The sequence below is a fragment of the Osmerus mordax genome, chromosome 15, assembly GCF_038355195.1.
Source record: "Osmerus mordax isolate fOsmMor3 chromosome 15, fOsmMor3.pri, whole genome shotgun sequence".
NCBI classification, from domain to species: Eukaryota; Metazoa; Chordata; class Actinopteri; order Osmeriformes; family Osmeridae; genus Osmerus; species Osmerus mordax.
Window position 1 is genome coordinate 15,725,411 of NC_090064.1, and position 24,559 is coordinate 15,749,969.

The following is a 24,559-nucleotide window of genomic DNA, read 5'->3' on the forward strand; positions in this document are numbered from 1 at the left end:
CATGTCTTCTGAATGCTAAGAGACACCAGCCACACCCCCTCCTCCTCCTCCTCCTCTTCACCTAGCTCTCTCTCTCTTTTCCTGTCCCTTCCTCTCTACCTGCCCATTTCTCTCTGTCTCTATCAGGTTTTTTCCTAACTCTCTCTATCTCTCTCAATTTGTCTCTCTATCTCTCTCTTTCTCTTTCTTTCTCTTCAACTTCTTCTCCCCTTCCTACAGGGATTGACCATCTTTGATTCCAACACACACTCTCACTCTGCACACACACACACACGTCTGTGTGTTGGGCACGCATCGTCCCCTGGTCCCTCTCTGAAGCTTGTAAGAAGCTTGCTGCAGTGTGATCTCATCTGCATGGAGGACAGTCAGCCATGATGAGCATGCACACCGCAGGCCTAATGGACACTCTGATTGGGGAGTGCATTAACACTGGAGCCAAGGGAGGGCAGAAGGATGGAGATAGAGATGGAAAAAGGGTGAGAGGGGAGGATGGCATGATGAGAGGAAGTAGAGAAGGAGAAGTGAGAGATAACGAGTGAGGAGGAAGGAGACTGTGATAGAAAGGGTTGGTGTGATGGAAGGGGGAAGGAGAGAAGGGCGATAAAGTGAGGGACAGAAAGTGTGAGGGAGCGTGATGGAAAAAGAAAATGGGCTGACTTGTGCCTGAAGCACCAGCTAAGAGCTGCACTGTTAAGATGTTAAGATAGACTACCTCTCTCTCTCTCTCTCTCTCTCTCTCTCTCTCTCTCTCTCTCTCTCGTGTCTCTCTATCTCACTCTGTCAACGCAGGGATGAGTCTGTGGTGTCATTGCCATGGGGACCCAGGCGTAATCATGCGCCTGTTCCCCTGAGCGTGGCGTTGGCTTCCTGCCTGCGTGCCAGCGTTCCCCGGCGCGGCCGGCTCCAGCACGCCACTGTTGTTTTAGCACCGTGCTGTCCTGCTGCCCCGAGGAGGCGTACTGCTCCGGACAGGCATTACTCTGATGACCACTGTGTATCTCATGTCAGGGGGGATGAGGGGGGAGGGGGGCAGGGGACTTTCTGATCTCATCAGGTTTGTTTAGCCGTCCACTGCCCACCCCAGGGCCTGTTGGTACGCAAGCACACCCAGGACCCCCCTTCATCAGCCCAGCGTGCTGCCCTGAGAGGTGGAGGGGGGTGGGGAGGCAGGGATGGGGGCAGATAGAGCCCAGAGGGCCTAGGCTCTTTTCAGAGGTAATTAGATGTTGTTTATCTTCTGAATGTACCCCCCCCACACACACACACACACACACTACTTTTTCTCCTTTCTGATTTCAGTTTTTTGATGTGCCTCTAAGAGTGTGTGTGTGTGTGTGTGGCGGGCGTTCATGTTTGGTAGACGTATAGAGTCGAGCGTGCACGCGTGCATCGGGCTCGCTGTGTCCATGGGCGCTGAAGCAGTGCATGCTGGGCCGTGGTAAAGGGAGCATGCGGGCGAGGGGCGGGTGGCGTCTGCCGAGCAGAGAGATGGAGGGAGAGAGAGAGAGGGAGAGGGAGAGGGAGAGAGGGAGCATGTGCACTCAAGTGAACTAGGGCAGCAAGGAGGTAGAGGAGGAGGAGGAGAGAAGGAGGAAGAGGAGGATTGCTTGACACGCTTGGTCACGGCACAACTAGGATCCATCCTGCTTGTGCGTGTGTGTGCTGCTGATGATGATCCGGATGTGTTAATGTGTTCTGGCAAAGCATCCCCCCTTCCCCACCCACTCCTCCCCTCCCCACCTCGCCCCTCCCTGCCAATCTGATAAGTGGCACGCCTCACAGTGGCGTCCCTGAGGGAGCTCCCGGCCCCGGGGCCATGGACACACTGGGGGAGGGGGAGGAGGGGGGAAGAAAAGGGGGGAGGAAGAGGGAGGAGGGAGGAAGAAAAGGGGGGAGGGGGGGAGGAAGAGGGGGGAGGAAGGAGGAGGATGCTTTTCATCCATCAATCTGTATTATGTTTAGATGTCATGGACGCACACCAGGGGGATGGGGGTCAAACGTTGCTGTGTGAGAGAGTAGCAGAGAGAGACGGTGAAAGAGAGAGAGAGCGTGCTTGAGTATCTAGTTGTCAGGGGGAGTTTGAGTTATAATGGGTGTGGTATCGTGCCACACCACAGAAGCCCTGTTCTGAGAGGAGCTTGTTAGCCTAGCGTGCCTGGAGAGGGAGCATGTTGTACGGGCTTTATCTCAGATGATCCCCCTCTGGTTCGCGTGGGTGCCTTAACATCTGAGGCTAGGGAAGCTGCCTGAGTCATTAAGCATGCTAACGCAACACATGCATTAGCATGCTAACGCAACACACGCATTAGCATGCTAACGGAACACACGCATTAGCATGCTAACCCAACACACATTAGCCTTTGCCTTGTGCAAAGCGGACACAAGCTCGGCTTTGGACATGCACACACACAACACAGACACATACTGTGCAAATACACACACACACACATCTCACACACACACTCTCTCACACACACAACACAGACACATACTGTGCAAATACACACATACACACATCTCACACACAGACTCTCTCACACACACAACACAGACACATACTGTGCAAATACACACACACACATCTCTCTCACACACAACACAGACAAATACTGTGCAAATACACTTACACATCTCACACACACAACACTGACACATATTGTGCACACACACACACACATTCTCTCACACACACACACACACACACGCACTCTCTCTCACACAACACACACAGCGTTCTATTACACTTTACCCAGAAACCCCAATTAGCTGCTCCCATAAGCAGGCGGTGACAGCTGCAGGAGTCCGTCACCGTGGTAATCGTGCTGCTTATGCGTGGGCTGCTTTGCATCCCATAATGTAATAAGAGCTGTGTGAAGGTGCCCAGACAGCCTCTTTCCATTAGGAGGAACTACAGGAAGACACTGAGGGGAGGTAATGAGTCAACCACAACATCAACGTGACACATCCCAGGTTATGGTTGTAGAACGCCCCGTTACCATGGGGGGAGGTTAGCTGCCGTATGGCTTTGTTGTGTTGCTTGCGGTCACGGGTGAGTAGCGACGTCGCCGACGACAACAGCAGCAGCATATGACGTTTATGATGTTCTGGTGAACAATGAACAGCAGAGACGGTTGGTAACGGCCTGTTCTGCTGCGTCGCCCGCCGCATGAACGACTCCTCACGAGGTTTCTACCGTTTATCTCTCTCGAGTGTGTTCCGGGGATTTCCTTGTGGGTTCAGGTTGGCGAGCTGCAGGTCTGCTGCAGGTCTGCTGCAGGTCTGCTGCAGGTCTGCTGCAGGTCTTCTGCAGGTCTGCAGCAGGTCTGCAGGGGACCAGTCAAGAGATATGATTTACGAATTTGAGAAGCTTACAGCATCTGTCCTAATCCAGCCAAAACAATACAGTCTGCCCAAACAGAAACTGACATGATGCCCTCTGTGATGCCGCTGGTAAGAAGGTCCACGCAAATACGATTTTATTTTATAATCCTCCCAAACATTGGAGCTTGATCATGAAGATAAAGCAGTGAAAGAAAACATGTTCTTTTTAATCTGGCTAAGTGTGTACCGAGGTTTCTGATGTTTTACTGTCACGGCAACTTCTTAGAGGAGAGCTTCTTACCCTGTCAGAAACCACTGATCTGGAGGCTTTGAAGGGGTCATTTAGGAGTGAGCCCAAACCACAGGCTCAGCAAAATATACGCCAAATATTGTGTCCTGTCAGAGCGTGTGTGTGTGCGTGCAAATGTGTGCATGTGTGTAACAACCTTTTACTCTCCTGTCAATCATACTTCCTGGGCACTGCAGGGGGCCAGTCAAGAGACATGATTTACAAATTTGAGAAGCTTACAGCATCTGTCCTAATCCAGCCAAAACAATACAGTCTGCCCAAACAAAAAGTATTTGGGGGAAGTTGAGAGTAAGTGCAGATTTGGGTTTGCGTGTCACGCGAGAGGGGAGCTTCTGTTTGGGGAGAGATGCTTTGTGGCGATAAAGTGAGGTCTATGAGTTTCTGATTTGATTTGGAGTGGATGGAGGTGGCATCGACAGACTACTCTCGTTTCTGTGCGTGTGTGTTAGAGAGAGTGTGAGTGTCAACATCACTCTCCCTCTCTCACCCTCAATATTACTTTCTCATTCTGTAACTCTCTCACTTTCACTCTCCCTTTCTATCTCACCATCACTCACTCTCTCCCTCTCTCACCCTCAATATTACTTTCTCACTCTATCTCTCACACTTTCACTCTCTCCCTCTATCTCACCATCACCCACTCTCTCCCTCTCTCTCACCGTCAATATTACTCTCTCACTCTGTATCTCTCTCTCCCTTTCTCTCTCTGCTGGTACCTAGACAGGAACCATCTAGTGTTTGTTAACGTTGTAATAACAAATCCCATCCGTAAACCCTGACCTTCTTTCCTGACGAGTGTTCTCTCCCACTTCCTCACACTTTGATTCCACTTTGCTGTTGTTTTTCAGTTCTGCATCGATGCCTTTGATCAATCGTAGCGAAAGGCTATTAAAGCACGGGAATTCCCAGAAGAGTTGGATATTGAAATAATGAGAACACAACAAAGCTGTATTATGGAGATCTAAAAACACTAGTGATCTCATTTTGTTTGTTAAACAGCGCAAATGGAACACTAATGCACTCGGCGATGAGCCTTCTAGAAATGCTGAAGTTAGTGGAAACCCTACGGTGTATTGTACTGGAAGGGAAGGGGTCATGTGATATCAGGGTTTCCCGCAGAAAATGTGTTAGTTAAGTGGGAGTCAGGTGGCTGAGCGGTGAGGGAATCGGGCTAGTAATCCGAAGGTTGCCAGTTCGATTCCCGGTCATGCCAACTGACGTTGTGTCCTTGGGCAAGGCACTTCACCCTACTTGCCTCGGGGGAATGTCCCTGTACTTACTGTAAGTCGCTCTGGATAAGAGCGTCTGCTAAATGACTAAATGTAAATGTAGTTAAGGTGGTAGTGTGGGGTTTGCCGTCAGACGGGGGGGGGGAGGGGGCTAGTTTGTGCGATAGAATAATGCGGGGGGGGGACTAGTTTGTGCTGACGAGTTCTGCAGAGAAGGGAGACTGGCTTTGGTCACTGTTTTGAATGGAAGAGAAAACAGGACAACGGCGTATATCGCTGTAAAAAAAATAATGATAGTAGTTAGGTAGTTAAGGCAGCAGGCGTGTGTTGCTTAGGCGGCCGTCTTAACTGCAAAGTGCTGTGGGAAACCCTGGATATGCACGTAGGTGGATTTGGGATTCGGCTGCAGAACACGCTGGGTGAATCCATAGCGGAGGGGAGCTGTTATTCCGTGCTGTATGTGATATGTAAATGTGTGTGTACAGTCACACGAAGGGGCTCTTTGCTAGTCCTCTCAGTCCTCCAGGCTTAACATGGAATGAAGTCCCAACTGGAAGTGACCTTTCCTCATCTTCCAGTCAGCCTTCACACACTCATCCTGCACACCTTTCCTGTCGCCATGAGGGGAAGGTAAAAATTGCTTTTGAAATGGCGGTAATAATATCAATCAGTGTTGAATTATAGCTCTGATTTCCTTCAAAGCCGGCCAATTAAAGCCAAGGTCTTGCACGCGCACAGTACAGTCAAGACATGGACATGTGTTTAGCATGTAAAGGTGAGATTCTTCTCCCCTCCTCTCTCTCCTCTTCTCCCCTCCTCTCCTTTTCTCCCCTCCTCTCTTCCCCCCTCATTCCCTCCCTCGTCAGCCTCTGATCTGTTTTCCTTTCAGGGTGTCGGAGACTCAGAGCTCCTTTTATGGGATTTACTCCCTGTTTGTCATGAAGGAGGCTTAATTGGGCTCTATCTGGCATATGACAGAAATGGAGAGAGTCAGATGGGGAAGAGAGGGAGGGGGAAGAGAGAGAGGGGGAGGGAGGGAGGAAGCAGAGCAGAGGGGGGGGAGAGAGAGGGGGGAAGGGAGGGAGCAGAGCAGAGGGGGGGAGAGAGAGGGGGGGAGGGAGGGAGCAGAGGGAGGGAGGGAGGGAGCAGAGCAGGGGAAACACATCAGTGTCTCTTCTCCCCAGACTCATCCCCTCAGCAGTAGATCCCCTCCTCAAGGCTGATCTCTCTTCCCAGATGATCCTGGTAGATCTCTCCTCTACCCTGTCAGCAGACTGCCTGTCACCCTGCCAGCTCCCTCTGTACACACACACACACACACACACACAGTGCAAGGCATGTGGTGTGTGTGCATGTGTGTGTCCTCTACGTACTCTCCCATACTTGACAATAATCATGACTCATATTAGCTCTTCCCTGCACTCTGTCTGTGACACGCCTCATCAGCAGTGATCCTGCATTGTGGAGGAAGCCTTTGTAAAATAGTTACAGTTTTAGAAAAGTTTGAATGTCATATGATATGTCTGTCTGGCAGTTTCTCACACCAGGTAGATTCCATATGCATGTGTTGTTTTGCTGTGTGTGTGTGTGTGTGTGTGTGTGTGTGTGTATCCTAGCAGTGCTTGCCTGCTGTTTGCAAGTCTCAGGCAGTGGGGTTGCACTTGTAATCATTAAAGATGGATTCTGAGGTGAGCAAAGCTTACTGTTCTCTTTCCCGCAGACTCTCTCTCTCTCCCTTTTACTCTCTCTCTCTTACTCTCTCCCCTCCCTTCCTTCCTCTCTCCCTCTTACTCTCTCTCTTACTCTCTCCCCTCCCTTCCTTCCTCTCTCCCTCTTACTCTCTCTCTTACTCTCTCCCCTCCCTTCCTTCCTCTCTCCCTCTTACTCTCTCCCCTCCCTCCCTCCCTCCCTCTCTACTCTGCTGAAATTCCTGCGGAGGTGTTTGTGAGGGAAGCTGAGCTCCATCTCTTTCAGGAAGATCAAAAAGGTCCATTAAGGATGTGGTTGAGGAGAATCTAGGTCACATGCATCCGCCACCTAGCACCCCCAGAGCTAGCGCTGGTCATCTGCACTCCCTCCTGTGTGTGTGTGTGTGTGTGTGTGTGTGTGTGGGGGGGGGGGGGGGGGGCTTGAACAAGCGAAGGATTGCGATTGTCCTTCACGTGAAGATTTCATATTGGACCACCTGGACATACATTGTGTCCTGGACCAGCCAGTCTGCATGGAGGCTGTTGGACTGTTTACGGGATTTAATGAGCGGCTTTAATCACGACTGTCAGAGAAACTGATTGTACACGTTGCTCCGCTCTGCGCGCACACACGCCCACACCCCCCGCCCCCCACACACACACATGCCCACACACCCCCCACACACACACCCCCCCCTCCGACACACACACACATGCCCACACACACGCACGCCCACACATACCCCCCTCCCACCCCCCCACACACACACACACACACACGCTTTGTGATTTATAGGAAACATTAAAGGCAATCATGTCGCTGCTCCTCGTCCCTGGGTGAGATATGGAATGTTGAGTTATTCTTGTGGTTCCAATACACACACACACACACTTAAAATAAGAGATACACAAACCCTGGTGGTAGGCACACACACACACACCTGCTGTGCCAGACTCCCTGGGGGGTGGAGCAGGACTGGACCAGTGGTGGATAGAGATGGCAAAAGTACACACATCCATAGAAGTACAAATACTCATGTTTAAAAAGACGCTAGTAAAAGTTGAAGGACTGACCAGACATTTTTAGTTAAAGTAAAGAATGTTTTTGTAATCTATAGAAATGATTTTTTTCCCCAAAACGTTTTAGAAAAATATTTTTCGAACCTTTGTAAAACTTTTGTTAGATTTTTTTATTTAACCTTTAGAAACGTTATTTAGAAAACTTTTTTTAAATGATTTTTTGTGCAAAATTTGGAAAACCTTTTTACTAAACTGTTTCGAAAATGTTTTCAACCTTTTTTTTTACTTGTTTTTCTAAATATTTTTTCAGACAACACGACAACCAAAAGTTAATTGTTTTTTTCAAAACATTTTTTAAAACCTTTTTCAAAAAATATTTTTTCACGCAGTGAAAGGAGAGGATAGTACAGTAGAGTATATGTTGTGCATACAGTAGAGTATGTGTTGTGGTGGAGATAGAGAGGTAACAGCCACTCCTAGTCCACAGTGGCTCTGTTCAGAACCACTCTAAGCAGGCCGGACCAGCCTGCAGGCTCTGCCTGGCTCACCACAAGCTCTGACCTACACTGGCTGCTCTACTTTATTGGTTTTAAAATTCCCTCCCTGCGGGGTTTGTAAGCAAGCAGGCTTTACCCTGAAGTCTCTCTCTTTATCCACTTTCACGTCTGTCTCTTTACCTGTCTCTATCTCTGACTCTCTGTCTCTCTATCTGTCTCTCTCTTGTTGTGAGTCTACCTGGTTCTGGAAGGCTCTGTAGGGCTGCCTTGGTCAATATATTCACACCAGCTCTGAAAGAGTTGAATTACATTTAGTCATTTAGCAGACACTCTTATCCAGAGCGACTTACAGTAAGTACAGGGACATTCTCCCCGAGGCAAGTAGGGTGAAGTGCCTTGCCCAAGGACACAACGTCATTTGGCACGGCCGGGAATCGAACAGGCAACCTTCAGATTACTAGCCTGATTCCCTAACCGCTCAGCCACCTGACTCACTCAATTACCTCTTCCCGTTCAGTCAGCTCATGGACTCCCTGTCGTCACTTGACATGAACTCGAGGTTCATTGTCCTATTCAGAAATATGGTTTGTTGTGTCGTCGTAGCTCCATGTGTAAGAAACCATCTGTGTGTGTGTGTGTGTGTGCGCATCCGTGTGTGTTCAGGCTGATTTAGCAGGGAAAGCGCTGACTGACGTTAGGTCTGGTGGATAATGAGATCCACGGGGAGAGAGGAGGATAATCGTCGAGAGGGAGGGAGAGAGGTGGTGAGGGGGGGAAGGAGGGAGGGAGATGGATAAGGATGGAGGGGGTGAGAGAGGGAGGTGGGTAGGGATGGAGGGAGGGAGAGAAGCTGTGGTGACGAGGGAACATCAGCTGTAGTAGTCCTCCTGCTTTCCACACCAGGCAGGTGCAGCAGGACCCTAGAGGAACGAACATCATCACAACCAGTCTGCCCACTCAGAACCAGGATTAACATGTTAATGATGGACGGGTCACATCTCTCTATCTCTCTTTCTCTCTCTCCATCTATCTCTCTCTAACTCTTTCTCTCTCCCTATCTCTCTCCCTCTCTCTCTTCCTCGTTCCCTCCCACCGAACCTAATTTTTCTGTCTCTTTTCCTCCACCCCTCTCTCCTTCTCTGTCTTTCCCAAACTGCTTCTCTCACACAAGGCAGAGATAACCTTTTCTCTAACAAGCTGTTCTTCAGGTTCTGTGTGGGCTGGGCCCAGGTAGCTCCTCGTCAATCTGGGAAGAAACATGTTTGGCACTCGACCTTATCTTCTGATTTACCTGTTAGAAGTTTCTTTACCTGCTGGGAGACCAATTCAAGCTCTTCTTGATTCTTTTCCAGTTTTGCTTTATACATAAATTGGCACGAGAGAAGGAGAAGGGAGAGGGGGGAGAGAGAGTCAGAGTCTTTGGTAGAGACTTTGGCTGTGTAATTTATTTTCTCCCTGGCTGTAACAGAAACAGGCATACTCAGGCAGTGAGTCAGATGCCTATAGGGGGCCTCACCCGCCTATAGGGGGCCTCACCCGCCGAGATGTGAATTAACTTTCAGGTTGGCGGAGCATAAACCAGAAGGATCTCTGTGCCCTTGAAATGATCCCCTCAAAGCTAACTCACATTCATACACACACTTTACTCTCCTGTCCATTTTGTTTGCAGGATTAAGAAAATAATGCTCAACCTGTACTTTTGTTCATATAATTCTGCTTTTAGATGCGATGATTTAAGTTAACTGCTGGTCACCCATCACATATAACACAGTTGCTTTGGGACCAAAGTCAACTATCTTCCATTTGATCAAGACTCTTTTCTATGAAGGCCATATCTTCAGTGAGCAGGCCTGTACAGAACTCAGAGAGGAAATGTAAAAACATTATTATCTTCCTTCACATCTCTCCACAGTTTAAAGGGGATTGTAAACCATAATTATTTTAATTGAGGCTTTGCATAATTGAGTGCTTTTCTGTTCTTTGGAGATGCTGTTATTCCTGCTTGTCCGGTTCTGCCAGAAAGACTCAGTGCTCTTCTCTGATTGGCTCCTACACAGTATGAACTGGTTTCAGATTGGCTCTGTCTCTTACACAGTCTGAACTGGTTTCTGATTGGCTCTGTCTCCTACACAGTCTGAACTGGTTTCTGATTGGCTCTGTCTCCTACACAGTCTGAACTGGTTGGAATGAGGCCTGGGCGTGTGATGGTTGACATGTGTAAAGGTCGGTAATTTACTGTGTTGTTTACAAGATGATGAAGGGTTGTGATTTAACCCTTTGAGATCGAACTGTGATTGATTGCACTCGTATCCATCTGATTTGTCCCGTGTGCTAGACGGTATATGTAGTGTAGATGTGTAAATCACGCAAGTCGGTAGAATAGATATTTCATAAAGCCTTCATTATGTCACATTCCCAGTGCACTGAGGGCAGTTCATTGTGTTTTTACGGCAGGAGATCTGATGCATCTCATTAGGTCGTCCTGTGTCAGGTAAGAGTGATGGAAGAGTGATGGAAGAGTGATGGATGAGTGATGGAAGAGTGATGGAAGAGTGATGGAAGAGTGATGGAAGAGTGATGGAAGAGTGATGGAAGAGTGATGGAAGAGTGATGCAAGGACACATGCCTGTTTGGACGGCACATCAGAGATTTACATTAACATTTAGTCATTTAGCAGACGCTCTTATCCAGAGCGACTTACGGTAAGTACAGGGACATTCCCGCCTAGGCAAGTAGGGTGAAGTGCCTTGCCCAAGGACACAACATAATTTTCCACAGCCAGGAATCGAACCGGTAACCTTTGGATTACTAGCCCAACTCCCTAACCGCGTGTGTGTGTGCATGTGTGTTTAGGTGTGTGTGTGTGTGTGTGTGTGTGTAGGTGTGTGTGTGCGCGTGTGTGTGTTCATCAGGTGCAGGTGTTGGTGTGTTCGTCACTGCTGTCCTGGTGGTGGTGAGACAGCTGACTGGACACGACCCATTACACTGCACTGCTCACTGGAGGAGGGGGGGGAAAGGCAGGGGGAGGAGAGGCAGGGGGAGGAAAGGCAGGGGGAGGAGGAGAGGCAGGAGGAGTTGGAGAGGCAGGGGGAGGAGGAGAGGCAGGGGGAGGAGGAGAGGCAGGAGGAGGAGAGGCAGGGGGAGGAGGAGAGGCAGGAGGAGGAGGAGAGGCAGGGGGAGGAGGAGAGGCAGGGGAGGAGAGGCAGGGGGAGGAGGAGAGGCAAGAGGAGGAGGAGAGGCAGGAGGAGGAGAGGCAGGGGTAGGAGGAGAGGCAGGGGTAGGAGGAGAGGCAGGGGTAGGAGGAGAGGCAGGGGGAGGAGAGGCAGGAGGAGGTGAGGCAGGGGGAGGTGAGGCAGGGGAAGGGGGAGATGGAGGGAGAGGATGAGGAGAAGGAGGAGGAGAGATGAGTCAGACTACATATCATTGCTTGTGGCTGATGAGGCACTGTCTAGACATGTTTTGGCACAATTATGGAGTCACCTTTTCACCATGACTCAGCATAGTCAACAGGAGAACATGCACATGCGGTCATGCAACACACACTGCTAACTGCATGTTTTGTGCCTGAGAGTCAAGTAACTACACAAACAGTCTGAGGATGGTTGATTTTGGACTGATACAGTTTTCATACGATTCCTCATTAAGAAGTGTCATATCAGTCTCAAGTTATGACGACTCGCCATAGCAACACAACACATACCGCACCGCGTTTACTCACGGCATGTGGGGTTGTAACTTCCCTACTGCAGATGTTGACTTTGAAGATATATTTAGGTGGTTGTGTGTGTGTGTGGTTGTTTACAGTTCCTTCTCTAATCCCGTGTCACGGTCCTGTCCCCGCTGGCTTAGGCTCTGAGCTGGGCGCCCTGCTAACCAGCTAGCGCCGTGCTGGCCGGCTGATAGCCCTGGTAATACCCACAGTTCCCCTCCTCTGCTCTGATGTGGGGCCCTGGTAGGGCCCTCTTCTGGGGCCCCGGGCCTGGCGGGCCAGCCTCTCATATGGGCACCAGCCGCCCCCCGGCTCTGGGAGAGAGCTTAATCCCTAATGTGGTTCACCGTGACAAATCACCCCGCCTTACTGATGTTGATCCAAGAAGATGAGAGGATTTTGCCTGGTGTTACTCCCTCCTCCCTCCTCTCTCATATGGAGAGTATGGAAGAGGTATGTTTCACGTGAGGAAGGGGAGGAAGAGGAGGTTGAATGTTTCTCGGTCCTCCCTCCTCTCTCCTTTACGCGTGGAAGGGAAGATGGAAGGGAGGAAGAGGAAGAAGGGAAGGTGTTTCTCAGAGGGAGAGTTAATGAAAGTCCTTGAAGTGAGGAGAGTGAGTTGTCACCTGGCTCTTTGATAGATAGCGCAGCTCTTGTTATTAGTATTCCCATAGCAGTGGCTTCATGCCACATTCGGACCATTTGTTGATTAATTAATCAGGTAATGTATGCTATCTTTCTGACAGAGTCTCCTGCCTCCTCTCTTCTTATTGGCTCTTACGTAACCATAGCAAAGCATCTGAACGAGGCAGAGCTCCATTCTGGAGATTGCAGTTGAACTGCAGCAGCGGGCAGCGGGCAGGGAAACGGGCTCCTTTAAATGTTAAGGGGAATAATAAACATGGTGGGGAAAAGAGGTTTCCCATTTCATGAATACATTCACCAAAGTGGCCCTAAGTCAATCCCGCCTCATGTCATTCTTTCGATTCCAACTGAAAGTTTTCAAACTGTCCAATAAAGCGTGGTCAGAGTGAGAGAGCGAGAGAGCAGCCAGGCTGGTGTGCAGTTTGATACCCAACTCCCCTCCACAGTCAGCTAAAGAAATTAGATGTTTTTCTACAAATCCATGGTGGATTTTCATAATCGATGTTCATGTGTGCGATGCGTGAATATTGAGTTATCATATGAAAGATAAAGTCGATGAAAATCCAATCCTTCTTTAGTGATTGTGTTTCCCCATGTTGAGTCTTGTGTAGTCACAGGCACACGCTGTTATAGTGTAGTCACAGGCACACCCTGTTATTGTGTAGTCCCAGGCACACGCTGTTATTGTGTAGTCACAGGCACACCCTGTTATTGTGTAGTCACAGGCACACGCTGTTATTGTGTAGTCACAGGCACACCCTGTTATTGTGTAGTCACAGGCACACCCTGTTATTGTGTAGTCACAGGCACACGCTGTTATTGTGTAGTCACAGGCACACGCTGTTATTGTGTAGTCACAGGCACACGCTGTTATTGCCTTGTCCAAACAATCCCATCAGATGTTTGTGTCAATTTATTGTCAGAATACCTCCACTCTCCACCTCCAAAACATTTTGAAGGAAAAAAATTAAAAGGGGAAACGATGACAGCATCACAGCAGTTAGACAGTAAGCCCATGTGTCCATGCAGCAACTTCACACCTTTGTGTGTGTGTGTGTGTGTGTGTGGGTATGTATGTGTGTGTGTGGGTATGTGTGCTAATGTCTATAAAAGGCCTTCAAACTGACCATGCTGTGTACTTCCTGAATTCCTGGTCACTTCCTGTATCCTTCCACTGGCTGATTTCAGTTCCTTCACAGCTGGTACCATTATGTGAACGAGGGACAGGAAATGACATCTTAATGTGAAACTGTCCCCCCACTGTGCTGTCACAGATATACATAAGAATATATATGTGTAGGTGTGAGAGTGAATGTCTGTTGCATGAGTCAGTGCGGTGCAGTTTGTCAAAGCCGTCTCCTTACGTCCCTGCATCCATCTCTCATCATTTTGTCACACCTCTGAGTCGAGGACGGCAGTGGAGTCTTCAGTCATTTACACATCCTGGGGCCGGAGCGGGGGAATTTAGCACCATCTGCCCTGGTTATTCTCACCCTCCTGTACAAGCTGACGGAGAAGTTCCAGTTCTGTGCTTCCCGTCCTGTCGCCCCCGTCGCCAGAACGTTCTGAAGTCTGCAGAGCTGCTGAGAAAAGTCACATGACGCCGGAGAAAGTCTTTGTTGTTTCGGGCTTCCTTGCGGAGCTCCAGCGGTGTGCTGTCTCTACTTCAAGGCTAAATCACAAGCTGTCAGCTTGCTCGTCACCCTGAGCAAACCTCACAGGGTAGCAGAGGAGGAAGCTCATCTCAACTTTTTATATATTTTTTTTATTATCACAGGCTGTATCATCCTATTACTTTATCAGAATTTACTTTCGGAATGCGTCCGAGTTTAGTTCATGTAGGTTGTTTTGGCAGGTAGGGAAATCTCCAAGTTATTGACATTTCATTTGACATGGGATATAGTATAAGAAAGGATTGTTTTTCCTATTAGAGTCAAGTTATTCCTTGAAAAGAGAAGGCACTGCGCATCGGTCTCCTCAGCTGTCACACCTATACAAAACACCCAAAAGATTGAGACAGGCTTTGACAGTTTAATTTTCTTCAGAATATTTCCACTAAGCTTCTTAGAAAAAAGAGTCCAGAGAGAGATAGAGGGAAAGAAAGAGGGAGGGAGAGGGAGAGAGAGAGAGAAAGTAATAGTGAGAGAAGGAGGGAAACCGACCTGGGATAGGCCTAGTATGCATGAAGCCTGGGCCTCGATTTAATCCCCTTCCCCTCTTTGCTGCACAGGTTTGGGAAGAACCGGAAGGACGAGCGTCCGGGGGACAAGATGGAGCGGAAGGGATCCAAGAAGTCCAAAAGCGAGGAGCCGCTGGCGTCGGAGGGCCGGAAGCTGCAGACGAGTGTGGAGCAGGAGAGGTGAGGCCGCCCTGACACAGCCTCGGTGAGGCTGCCCTGACACAGCCTCGGTGAGGCCGCCCTGACACAGCCTCGGTGAGGCTGCCCTGACACAGCCTCGGTGAGGCCGCCCCTGACACAGCCTCGGTGAGGCCGCCCTGACACAGCCTCGGTGAGGCCGCCCTGACACAGCCTCGGTGAGGCCGCCCTGACACAGCCTCGGTGAGGCCGCCCCTGACACAGCCTCGGTGAGGCCGCCCTGACACAGCCTCGGTGAGGCCGCCCTGACACAGCCTCGGTGAGGCCGCCCTGACACAGCCTCGGTGAGGCCGCCCCTGACACAGCCTCGGTGAGGCCGCCCTGACACAGCCTCGGTGAGGCCGCCCTGACACAGCCTCGGTGAGGCCGCCCCTGACACAGCCTCGGTGAGGCCGCCCTGACACAGCCTCGGTGAGGCCGCCCTGACACAGCCTCGGTGAGGCCGCCCTGACGGGCCTCATGCTAACAGCCTCAGCAGTTCAGCAGGGTAAACAGAACGGCGCTAGCTGGAAAACGAGCAAACTAGCTAATTAACGAAATGGCGAGCGAAGCTAAAGGAAGTTCTGGGAAAGCGTTCAGATGTCAATTTGTGAAAGGGCTCGACTTTTATACCGGTACATTAAATTGATCATTTATAGATTATTTTTGCTTTGTGCCATTGAATGGACCTGACCTGCTAATGGCCCTAGTAGGTCTCTGGGGAATTGACTGATTGAATGGCTGGCTCATTATAATTGTAGAATCAATGTGGCCCGCCATTTTGCTTTTTGTTTGGCAGGAGCGGTTGTTAATCGCTCAGGAATTCACTGCCTGTGCTCTGTCCCTTGGTGTGTGGACTTCAAACCTCCTTGTGAATAGACGGACATGTTTATTTTGGTTCCGCGCGCCTCATTCTTCACACACAAGCCCTGTTTAATTCACGCCAGTAAAGGAGACTATATCCGAGGCATGGTGAATGACTGGGATGCTCTGCTGGGTTTATTGTTCTGCTAAAAAGCCAAATGAACTCTGTTATCAAGCTGCTGTTGGTAATGAAGGCTAATTGAAAAGCATCAATGGGCTTGATATTATTCTTCCCCACGCGGAGGGGAGGAGAGGAGGCTGTCGGAAGCACACAAGCCTCTCTCCACAATAGCCTCTCCTTCAATGGAACATCTGGAGTCTTCAAAGAGCCCGGCCAGCTTGACTGTCACACACTGGGGTCTTCTTCACTGTGGATGCCTGTGTCGCTGGCCGGCTGGCTGGCTGGCCGGCTGGCTGGCTGGCCGGCTGGCTGGCTGGCTGGCCGGCTGGCTGGCTGGCTGGCCGGCTGGCCGGCTGGCTGGCTGGCTGGCCGGCTGGCTGGCCGGCTGGCTGGCTGGCCGGCTGGCCGGCCGGCTGGCCGGCTGGCTGGCTGGCTGGCCGGCTGGCTGGCCGGCTGGCTGGCTGGCTGGCTGGCTGGCCGGCTGGCCGGCTGGCTGGCTGGCTGGCTGGCCGGCTGGCTGGCTGGCCCAGCACATTTCCAGAAGAATGTCTTCCATACCCACAAAAAAAAAGAAGACGCAAACGGCAGAGCCAGACACACTGGGCTGTGGAGATACAGTGTAACATCACATGCTGTCCACATGTCACTCCTCTCTCACCCTTCCTCACTGCCCCCCCCCCCCCCCCTCCCCAAAGTCCCTCTCTCTCCCACTCTCTCTCTCTCTCTCCCCCACTACCTCTCCCTCCCTCCTCTCTCTCGGCCTGCAGCCTGACACAGCAGCTCCTCCCCCTGTCGAGCTTGTCTTCGTTCTGCTCGTGTAAAACCAGAGCCAGAGTTCCCATCAGAGACACGCCACATCTCCCCCTCCCTTCCCTGCGGAGCCCCTCCTAAATCCCATCCCATCACTCCCCCACCCCCCCCCCCCCGTTAATGGAAAGGGACCCCCCCTAGGGAAGCGTTCCCTGGTAATGATAAACCAAGCCTCCTACCTGGATGAGCAGCCGCAGCGCCCAGCGACCCCCCTGCTGCCCCCTAGACGGCAACCCGGTTCGGGAGAGCCGCGGACGGGAAATCCATTATCTCTGGAGCTGCTCTCTCTGGCGTTGTTGTTTATCCCCCATCCCCCCCCCCCCCCCCCGCCCCTCCCAGGGGTGGATCTTTGGATCTGGTCGTCGCTGGCCTCGCTCAAAGGCAAACGGGCCCTGATTGATTACACGGGTACCATGGAGACAGGCACTTCGGCACGTAGTTATGAAATTATGGATTGAAAGGAGAAGGGGGGGGATTTTGCGAACACAGCTTGCCGCAGGAGTGATTTTTGGGACCTCGGGCTGGTCCTCTGTCCCAAAGCTCTCCTCCCCTCCACCCCTCCGGTCCTCGCACCCCCACTCTAGGGACAACTGTCATTCAAGTCACCCCCCCTCATTCTTGACAGGAGCTTTTAGCGGGTCTGAATAACGGTGAGAAAGATTCATTTTCTCTGCTGCTGCGGCACAGCACAAGACTCAACAGCTTCCCTCACCTCGGCTGTTCAGGAGTGAGAGTAGAGCTGAGAGTTTCTTACTGACGCTACCACTGCCCAGTCCACCCCAGTCCACCCCAGTCCACCCCAGTCCACCCCAGTCCACCCCAGTCCACCCCAGATCACCCCAGTCCACCCCAGATCACCCCAGACCACCCCAGTCCGCCCTGCCGTTGAGCCAGCACACTTCCAGTCCCTCTGTCCTCATCAGCGCCGGAAACCTCTCTAGCAACTCAGCTGCTGCGCCGTTGAGCCGATTTCCCGCCCCTCCTCAGCGCTCCATCCAGCCCTGTCCAGAGACCCCTGACCTCCTCCAGCTGCCCTCGCTGTCACCCGCCGCTGCTCTGGCCTTTACACCGTCCTGCCTCCGCCTGATTGGATCACACAGGGAGTACCTGGACAACAACAACATCTCTGATTGGAGGGGGAGTGGAGGGGATATAAGTACGGTGATTTATTATTCAGTAATTATGGCATGAGCCCTACACAGCGTCCATCAAACATTGAGAGAGAGAGAGATTAAAAGACAGTGTGAGAGGTGAGACAGAGAAAAAGAGAGAGAGAAAGAGAGAGAAAGAGAGAGAAGGAGAGAGAGAAAGAGAGAGAAGGAGAGAGAGAGGTGAAGCAGAAAACAAGGAACACAAGTAGACTAAACCAACCAGCCACTTCGAGCTTATTAGCAGTTGCATGATTGTTCCTTTACAATCCAAAAACAAAACGCTCCCAGCATTACTCGTAAGATTGTCTGCAATTAGTCACCAGGTGCTGCTCGGCCCAGCTGTGCTAAGGAAATGCTGTTCATTATCTCGCCCCGTATTTAGTCTTCTTCCAGAACAGTGATTGTGGCGCTAACTAATTATCCATATAGCTCCTCTTTATCAAAGCGTTTCATTCTCCTTCAGGCCCTTGGTGACATATCTCTGTATGTCTGCCGTCATTAGCATACAAGTTCAGACAAAAATCTAAACCGTCTGATTGCGAGACAGATTATATTTGTAATTATATTAATACATACAGCATGCTAATTATAGTTATTGCTAAAAGTTTACTGTCCTGATTGTGATGAAGCTGCACTTTTTCAAGGCAGGTGTCACCGTAGACTTATCTCGCTCCAAATGTCAGTGTGCACCATGTGCCTTTGATCTTGTTTGCGCTTTTGATTCGGGTCTAATACTTGGGTCCTCGTGTGCAGGTGCAAACACAACTGGCTTCCACGTAAAGAGGCAAAGAGAAGTCTTACATATGTACACCGTCTGAGGGAGGGAGCTGGAGAGTTTTGTTTCATCCGCCCGCGCACACATGCATATTGAACAGGCCTCCTTTTTAACTTTCTTTTTTCTTTCTTGTTTTTAAGTTAACTATCTGAGAGAAGGCTGAGAATGAGAGAGTGCAGTCTGCTTCTTCTCATTACGTGCTCCTTCTCTCCCAAGGGTTGATTAAACATTGACAGTCATACGGAACAACAGAGTCCAGATTGAGAGTGTTGTCAGATAAACAGTGAGACTTATTCAGTGCCGAGGAGGGTGTGTGTGTGAAATAGAGATAAAGTGTGTGTGTGTGTGGGGGGGGGGGGGGGTGTAAGAGGAAGGGCCCTGAGGCATGTCAGTGTGGCACCTTACTGGAAGACCCACTTCATTTTAACTCCACCAACATCTTTGATTTGTTTCTCAACTTCATGCTGAGTGCTTCTCATTAGCATATCGCTCCACTGTGGTTTGTATATGATGGGATAATTGCTGTGTGTTTATGGCTGGAATAATTGGCATCGTTTTATTTATTCTTTCAGTTATTTATTTGTGACACTTTTGTGGAACTGTGTCTTATAACCAAACGCTCTAGTTATAAAAGCAAGAAAATAACATTGTTTTTGATTTATATATATTGCAGACAGCCTTGGATAGTTTTTAGTCAAACTACTTTCCAAAGAAGTTTGTGTAAAGGTTGAATGATTGAACTAGACAGATGTGGATCCAGACGTTGTTACCTGATGACAATGCTTAACGGGATCATGTTCCTCAGAGGAAACAGAGAAGAGAAACAGGGTGTGGACTGCTGTTGTTTAGCCTCTGTCTGGCTTTGGTTGAAGACATCACTTAGTCTCTAATGACTACTTTACCCATAAGCCCCTGGATCCGGACGGTGTGGGTCACACTATCTGAGGACAGGAAGTTGCATCATTACGAGGAGGAAGTGGGAGGGAACTGTGTTCCTACGACCTCCTCAGTGAAACCTCAGCTTGATGTCGCCTGTGAGAGACAGGATCATACCTTTCATCTGTCACTGCCTTCCAGCTACAAACGCTGTTCTTGAAATTCTCCTTTATATACCTTTTCTTTTTCTATTTCTCTCCGGTGCTAATACTATCTTTATGTTACCGTCTGTTACCTTCATTACAACAAAACACATCATTGGAAGAACACACAGGAGCACTGTGGACAGGAGGAAGGAGTGAGATGGAGAGAACGAAAGGAGAGAGAGTGGGTAAAGAGAGAGCAGAGAGGAGAGGTTAGGGAGAGAGGAGAGATCAGAGATGTTAGGGAGAGGAGAGAGCAGAGAGGAGAGGTTAGGGAGAGGAGAGAGGAGAGGTAAGAGAAGGAGAGAGAGCAGCATGAGGGGCTCCAGTGATAATGTTCTCCTTGTGGGCTGGACTTTCCCTCGTGTACAACATACTGCACCATTACTCCTGGAAGGGATTACGGTGTGTGTGTGCGTGTGAGGTCTGGATTTGAATGTGCGTATGTGCTTCATTATGAGAGTATTTCTGTGTGTGATTTCCCATGTGTGTGTGAGTGTGTGAGCCAGTGTCGCTGGTTTAGCCACAGCCATTAGCTCATCTAAAATGCCAATATTGCTTCTTTATGAATTTGATTAGACCATCAAATGCCTGCGGAGGTTTTGGTCCCGGCGGCTTTCCCTGAACCTGCCGCCCCTGAAAGCTCTGTGGGCTTTTACTGGCAAACATCTGACATCAGATTTGGCAAAGGCCAAAAGCAGAGTGTGCTGGGAATCAGTGTAGTGTTTACTTTGTCTCAGCGTGCGAGTCCTCACAAGGAAGACATCTTTCTATTTACTGTTGGTGCATATGCCAACACACTGTCTTGAGAGGTTTATAGATGAGCGAATGTGGAACATCATACGAACACAATCGCATCAAAAACTCATTTTGCCTCTAATGCCAGGGTAAGTAAGATTTCTCATGGACAAAAAATAAACAAGCCGGTCTTCAGATGTGTTATGAATTGGGTTATTTTGGCATTGAGAAATGGTGATTGTTTGAAATGGGATTACTATTATTAAAATCTACGGACTCGCGAGGGCTGTCTAGGTACTGCAGTTTGGATTCCCAGTTTGGTTACCCACGGCAACGCTGTCAATCATCTCTGAAGGACAGCAGGCTGGAGGTCAGAGGTCAGATACGGCCTGAGGTAACGAGGAAACAAGGGAGTCCCACAGATTGGGTGTGTGTGAGCGTGTAAGTGTGTGAGTGTGTGGCCGTGAGCGTGCGTGTGTGTTAGAGTGTGTGTGGTTGTGAGTGTGTGGCTGTGAGCGTGTGTGTGTGTGTGTCCGACCAGAGGGCTTGCACATCTGGAAAAAGTAACCAGTCTGGTTGGCTGTGGCTGCCAGGGTCACCCAGAGAGATGTCATCCTTCTGTCCCCCCCCCAACACACACACACACATCCAGATGCCTGTCTGTGTCTTGTTATCCACGCTACACAGAATAAGCATTCACAGAATTCCGTCCGACAGGATAGACCCTGAAAGGAGCCTGTTGTGTGGAAGTGGTCCGGAAAGGCTGGGGGAGAGGCTGGGGGGTGGGAGGGGGGGGGAGGGGGCTGGGGGGGGGGGGGTCTCGTTATCAGGACCCCCCGGGGGAGAGATCGACGGGACCCCCCCTGTCTGCTGTGGACGCCGGCCCCCCCTGCTGCAAGAACCCCCTGCTGGGCCTCTGCTCCCGCCCGGCTCACCCCAGACTCTGGAAGAACCTTCCCAGATAATACGGGCGGTCAGCGAGACCCCTCGGTGCCCTGGTAGACCTGCTCGAGCAGAGAAGGAGAATTTCGGCTGGCGTCTCGGTTTGGCTCCGGGGGGGGGGAGGGGGTGTTTGCGTCCATGAACCTGTCTGTCGGCGCTCAGCAACAAAGTTTCCTAACCCCCCTCCCTCCTCCCTCACTCCCTCCCTCCCCCTCCCCTGCCCCTCCATCCCCCCTCCCCTGCCCCTCCCTCCTCCTCCCTCCCCCTCCCTCCCTAGTCGATACCTCAAGTGGCCTATTTCAAAGGAGGAGGCTTCTTCCTCTGCAACTCAATGATCCCATTGATGTCTGTTAGCCAGCCCAAATAACAGGATGAAATATTGAGTTACTGTAGAGCTTCTCTGACCTTTAACTCCTCCGCAGCACAAACATTCCCCTTGCTCTGACTCTAGTATATATATACATATCTGTGTGTGTGTGTGTGTGTGTGTGTATATATATGTGTGTGTTTAACTCTCTGTATAGCCGAGTCTGCTTCCTGTCATGGTCCAGTTCCCACTGTTCCCTCTCTCCGTCTCCAGGATCCAGGCCAAGAGCTTGGAGCTCCAGGAGAAGCAGGCCAGGGAGCGGGACTACGCAGAGATCCAGGACGTGGAGCACACCTTCAGCTCTGAGGAGGAGCCCCTGTACGCTGGCATAGCATCCCTCAACTCCTCCATGGACAGTAGCCAGCTGGAGAGCCTCCACAATCACCACTACCACCTCCCCCAGGACCCCCAGGACCCCCAGCCTCCCCAGGGGGAGGACCAGACCCTGGAGGCTCTCTACGCCCGGGTCAACAAGCCTCCCCGCAACGGACGACCTCCCTCCGCCGACAGGTAGGGTTTGCCACCCGTCGTCTGAGCACTCGCGGAGCACCGTCGGCTGATAAGCGTGGCGTTCACTGTGGCCTCGATTATAATGGAGGACCTGCCATGATAGTGTGTGTGTACGTGTGTGTGTACGTGTTTGTTACACACACATACCACAACTGAAATAAATAGCAGGTCTGGATGTTCCCTCGTCCTATATGCCGCCTGCAGCCTCCTGTCTGGTTCACGTTCTGCAGCCTCCTGTCTAGTTCACGTTCTGCAGCCTCCTGTCTGGTTCACGTTCTGCAGCCTCCTGTCTAGTTCACGTTCTGCAGCCTCCTGTCTGGTTCACGTTCTGCAGCCTCCTGTCTGGTTCATGTTCTGCAGCCTCCTGTCTGGTTCACGTTCTGCAGCCTCCTGTCTGGTTCACGTTCTGCAGCCTCCTGTCTGGTTCATGTTCTGCAGCCTCCTGTATGGTTCATGTTCTGCAGCCTCCTATCTGGTTCATGTTCTGCAGCCTCCTGTATGGTTCACGTTCTGCAGCCTCCTGTATGGTTCATGTTCTGCAGCCTCCTATCTGGTTCATGTTCTGCAGCCTCCTGTATGGTTCACGTTCTGCAGCTGAGACACAACAAAAAGCCATCAATAATTCTCAGGGTGTGAAAATGTAATAACAGACGGCATCGTCTTTATCCTCCGAGGATCAGGAGTAATCCTGCCGTGCCCCCACACACACCGCACATCACTCTCACACACACACACATACACACCGCACATCACTCACACACACATACACACACCGCACATCAGTCATACACACACACACACAAATACACACGCCGCGCATCCCACACACGTCACTCTCACACACACAAACAGGCGCTGGAACCCACAGAGCCATATATCTTGGTCCACTGAGGCAAATATCATTTTGCAAATTCAGTGTAACTGATGGAGTGACCAATACAGTGATGTGTCTTAGTCAGGTAGCGCTGGTACCTGCCACCAGGCCTGTTCGTATTCCAGGCATCTCTGTGAGAACAGTGTGTGTCTGGATTAGAGAGGGTTGTTCTGGCTGCGCTTTTGATCCTGTGTTATTCACCTGTGACGCTTTGACTAGCAGATTACAGTCTGCGTAAAGGCTTCAGAATACGCACGGTGTCAGGAAGGTGATTGTTTCGTAAACAGTGTTGTCTCTGTATGGGCACTGTGATCGGGGCAGTATTATACCAGCATCAAGAAAACAGGAAATGACACGACTCCAGGAAGAAACCTACTTCATGTTCCTGTGGAGTACCATTCTCACAATGTCGAAAGTTTTAACCAAGTTTGTGATGCTTTTCCCCTCTCACCCCTTCATATTATTATGGTATGGATTTCCGATGCCGGGGCCCGGGTGCCATGGTGATACGTCAGGAGATCAGCGTCTCTCCACAGCTCATAAATTGTGTTATTAACAAGCTGGGTGAGACCCTGTGTGTTGAATGACAGCTGTCACTTGGGGCTTATGGCCTTTCAGTGCTATCAGCAGGAGAGAGGGGGGGAGGGAGGGAGGGGGAGAAGAGAGAGGGGGGCAGAGAGGGGGGCAGGGAGGGAGAGGGGAGAGGGGGGAGGGGGGTTGGGCAGGGAGTGGGGGGAGGGGGGAGGGAGTGGGCCATGTTTGTGTTTATGCACACAGTGTGTACGAAATTGTGTGTGTACAATGTGAGGGACACTGTATGTGTACAGTGTGTGTGTTTGTGTTTGTATACACTGTGCGTATAATGTGTGTGTATACAGTGTGTGCTAGTGTGTGTGTGTAATGTGTGTGTGTGTGTGTACATGTGCTGGGGTCTTGCTGGTGCTGCCCTCACTAAAACACCGTCCACCTTGCTGTTGCCGCGCTGGCAGCTCATGTGACAAGGTCGTCTCTTAAAAGGACGATTTAGTAGTCACGTACTTTATGGCAACAAATATATAGTATGTATAACTAACTGTAACTCTGAGCATCTTAATAATTGGTTATCAATAGCCATCTTCACAGGAAGAACAGAGTTGTGATCGAAAATTACTTTAAATGGAAAACATGACAAGAATGGCTGCTGGCAGCTTTTCTCGACATCCTATCAACTAGGCCCTTCTGAACAACGCCACTGATCTCCTCTCAGTGAGTTGAGATCTATGAATGGGCAGGAAACCAGGAAGGTAGTTGGGATTCTAAGGAGAAACAGCGTAGCTTGTGTCAGGTCTTGAGGAGCGTGAGGAGAAGCTCCACTCTGAAGCCCGTGTCTCTAGTAACCCTGCTGGTGTGCTTGGTCCAGCCTGGCTATAAAATCCCCCTGCCCTGTCATGAAACCTTCCACAGCTACGTCAAGTCACCTTTCCCTTATTCCTAAACAAGTGCAGTAGCTTCTGAAGAGCAGACATGTCTCATGTCCATGTCTTAGTCTCAAGTGAGGTTTTGGTTTCTGTGAG

The 24,559-nt window shown here is 50.5% G+C and overlaps 1 protein-coding gene across 1 annotated transcript in view; it reads left to right on the forward strand.

Moving 5' to 3' along the window:
- The window catches only part of LOC136958027 (partitioning defective 3 homolog), an 87,799-nt gene that overhangs the window by 45,454 nt on the left and 17,786 nt on the right, over positions 1-24,559 (forward strand). The window contains 2 exon segments of the mRNA XM_067252251.1: positions 14,650-14,778; positions 21,836-22,132. Coding sequence (XP_067108352.1) covers positions 14,650-14,778; positions 21,836-22,132 — 426 coding nt within the window.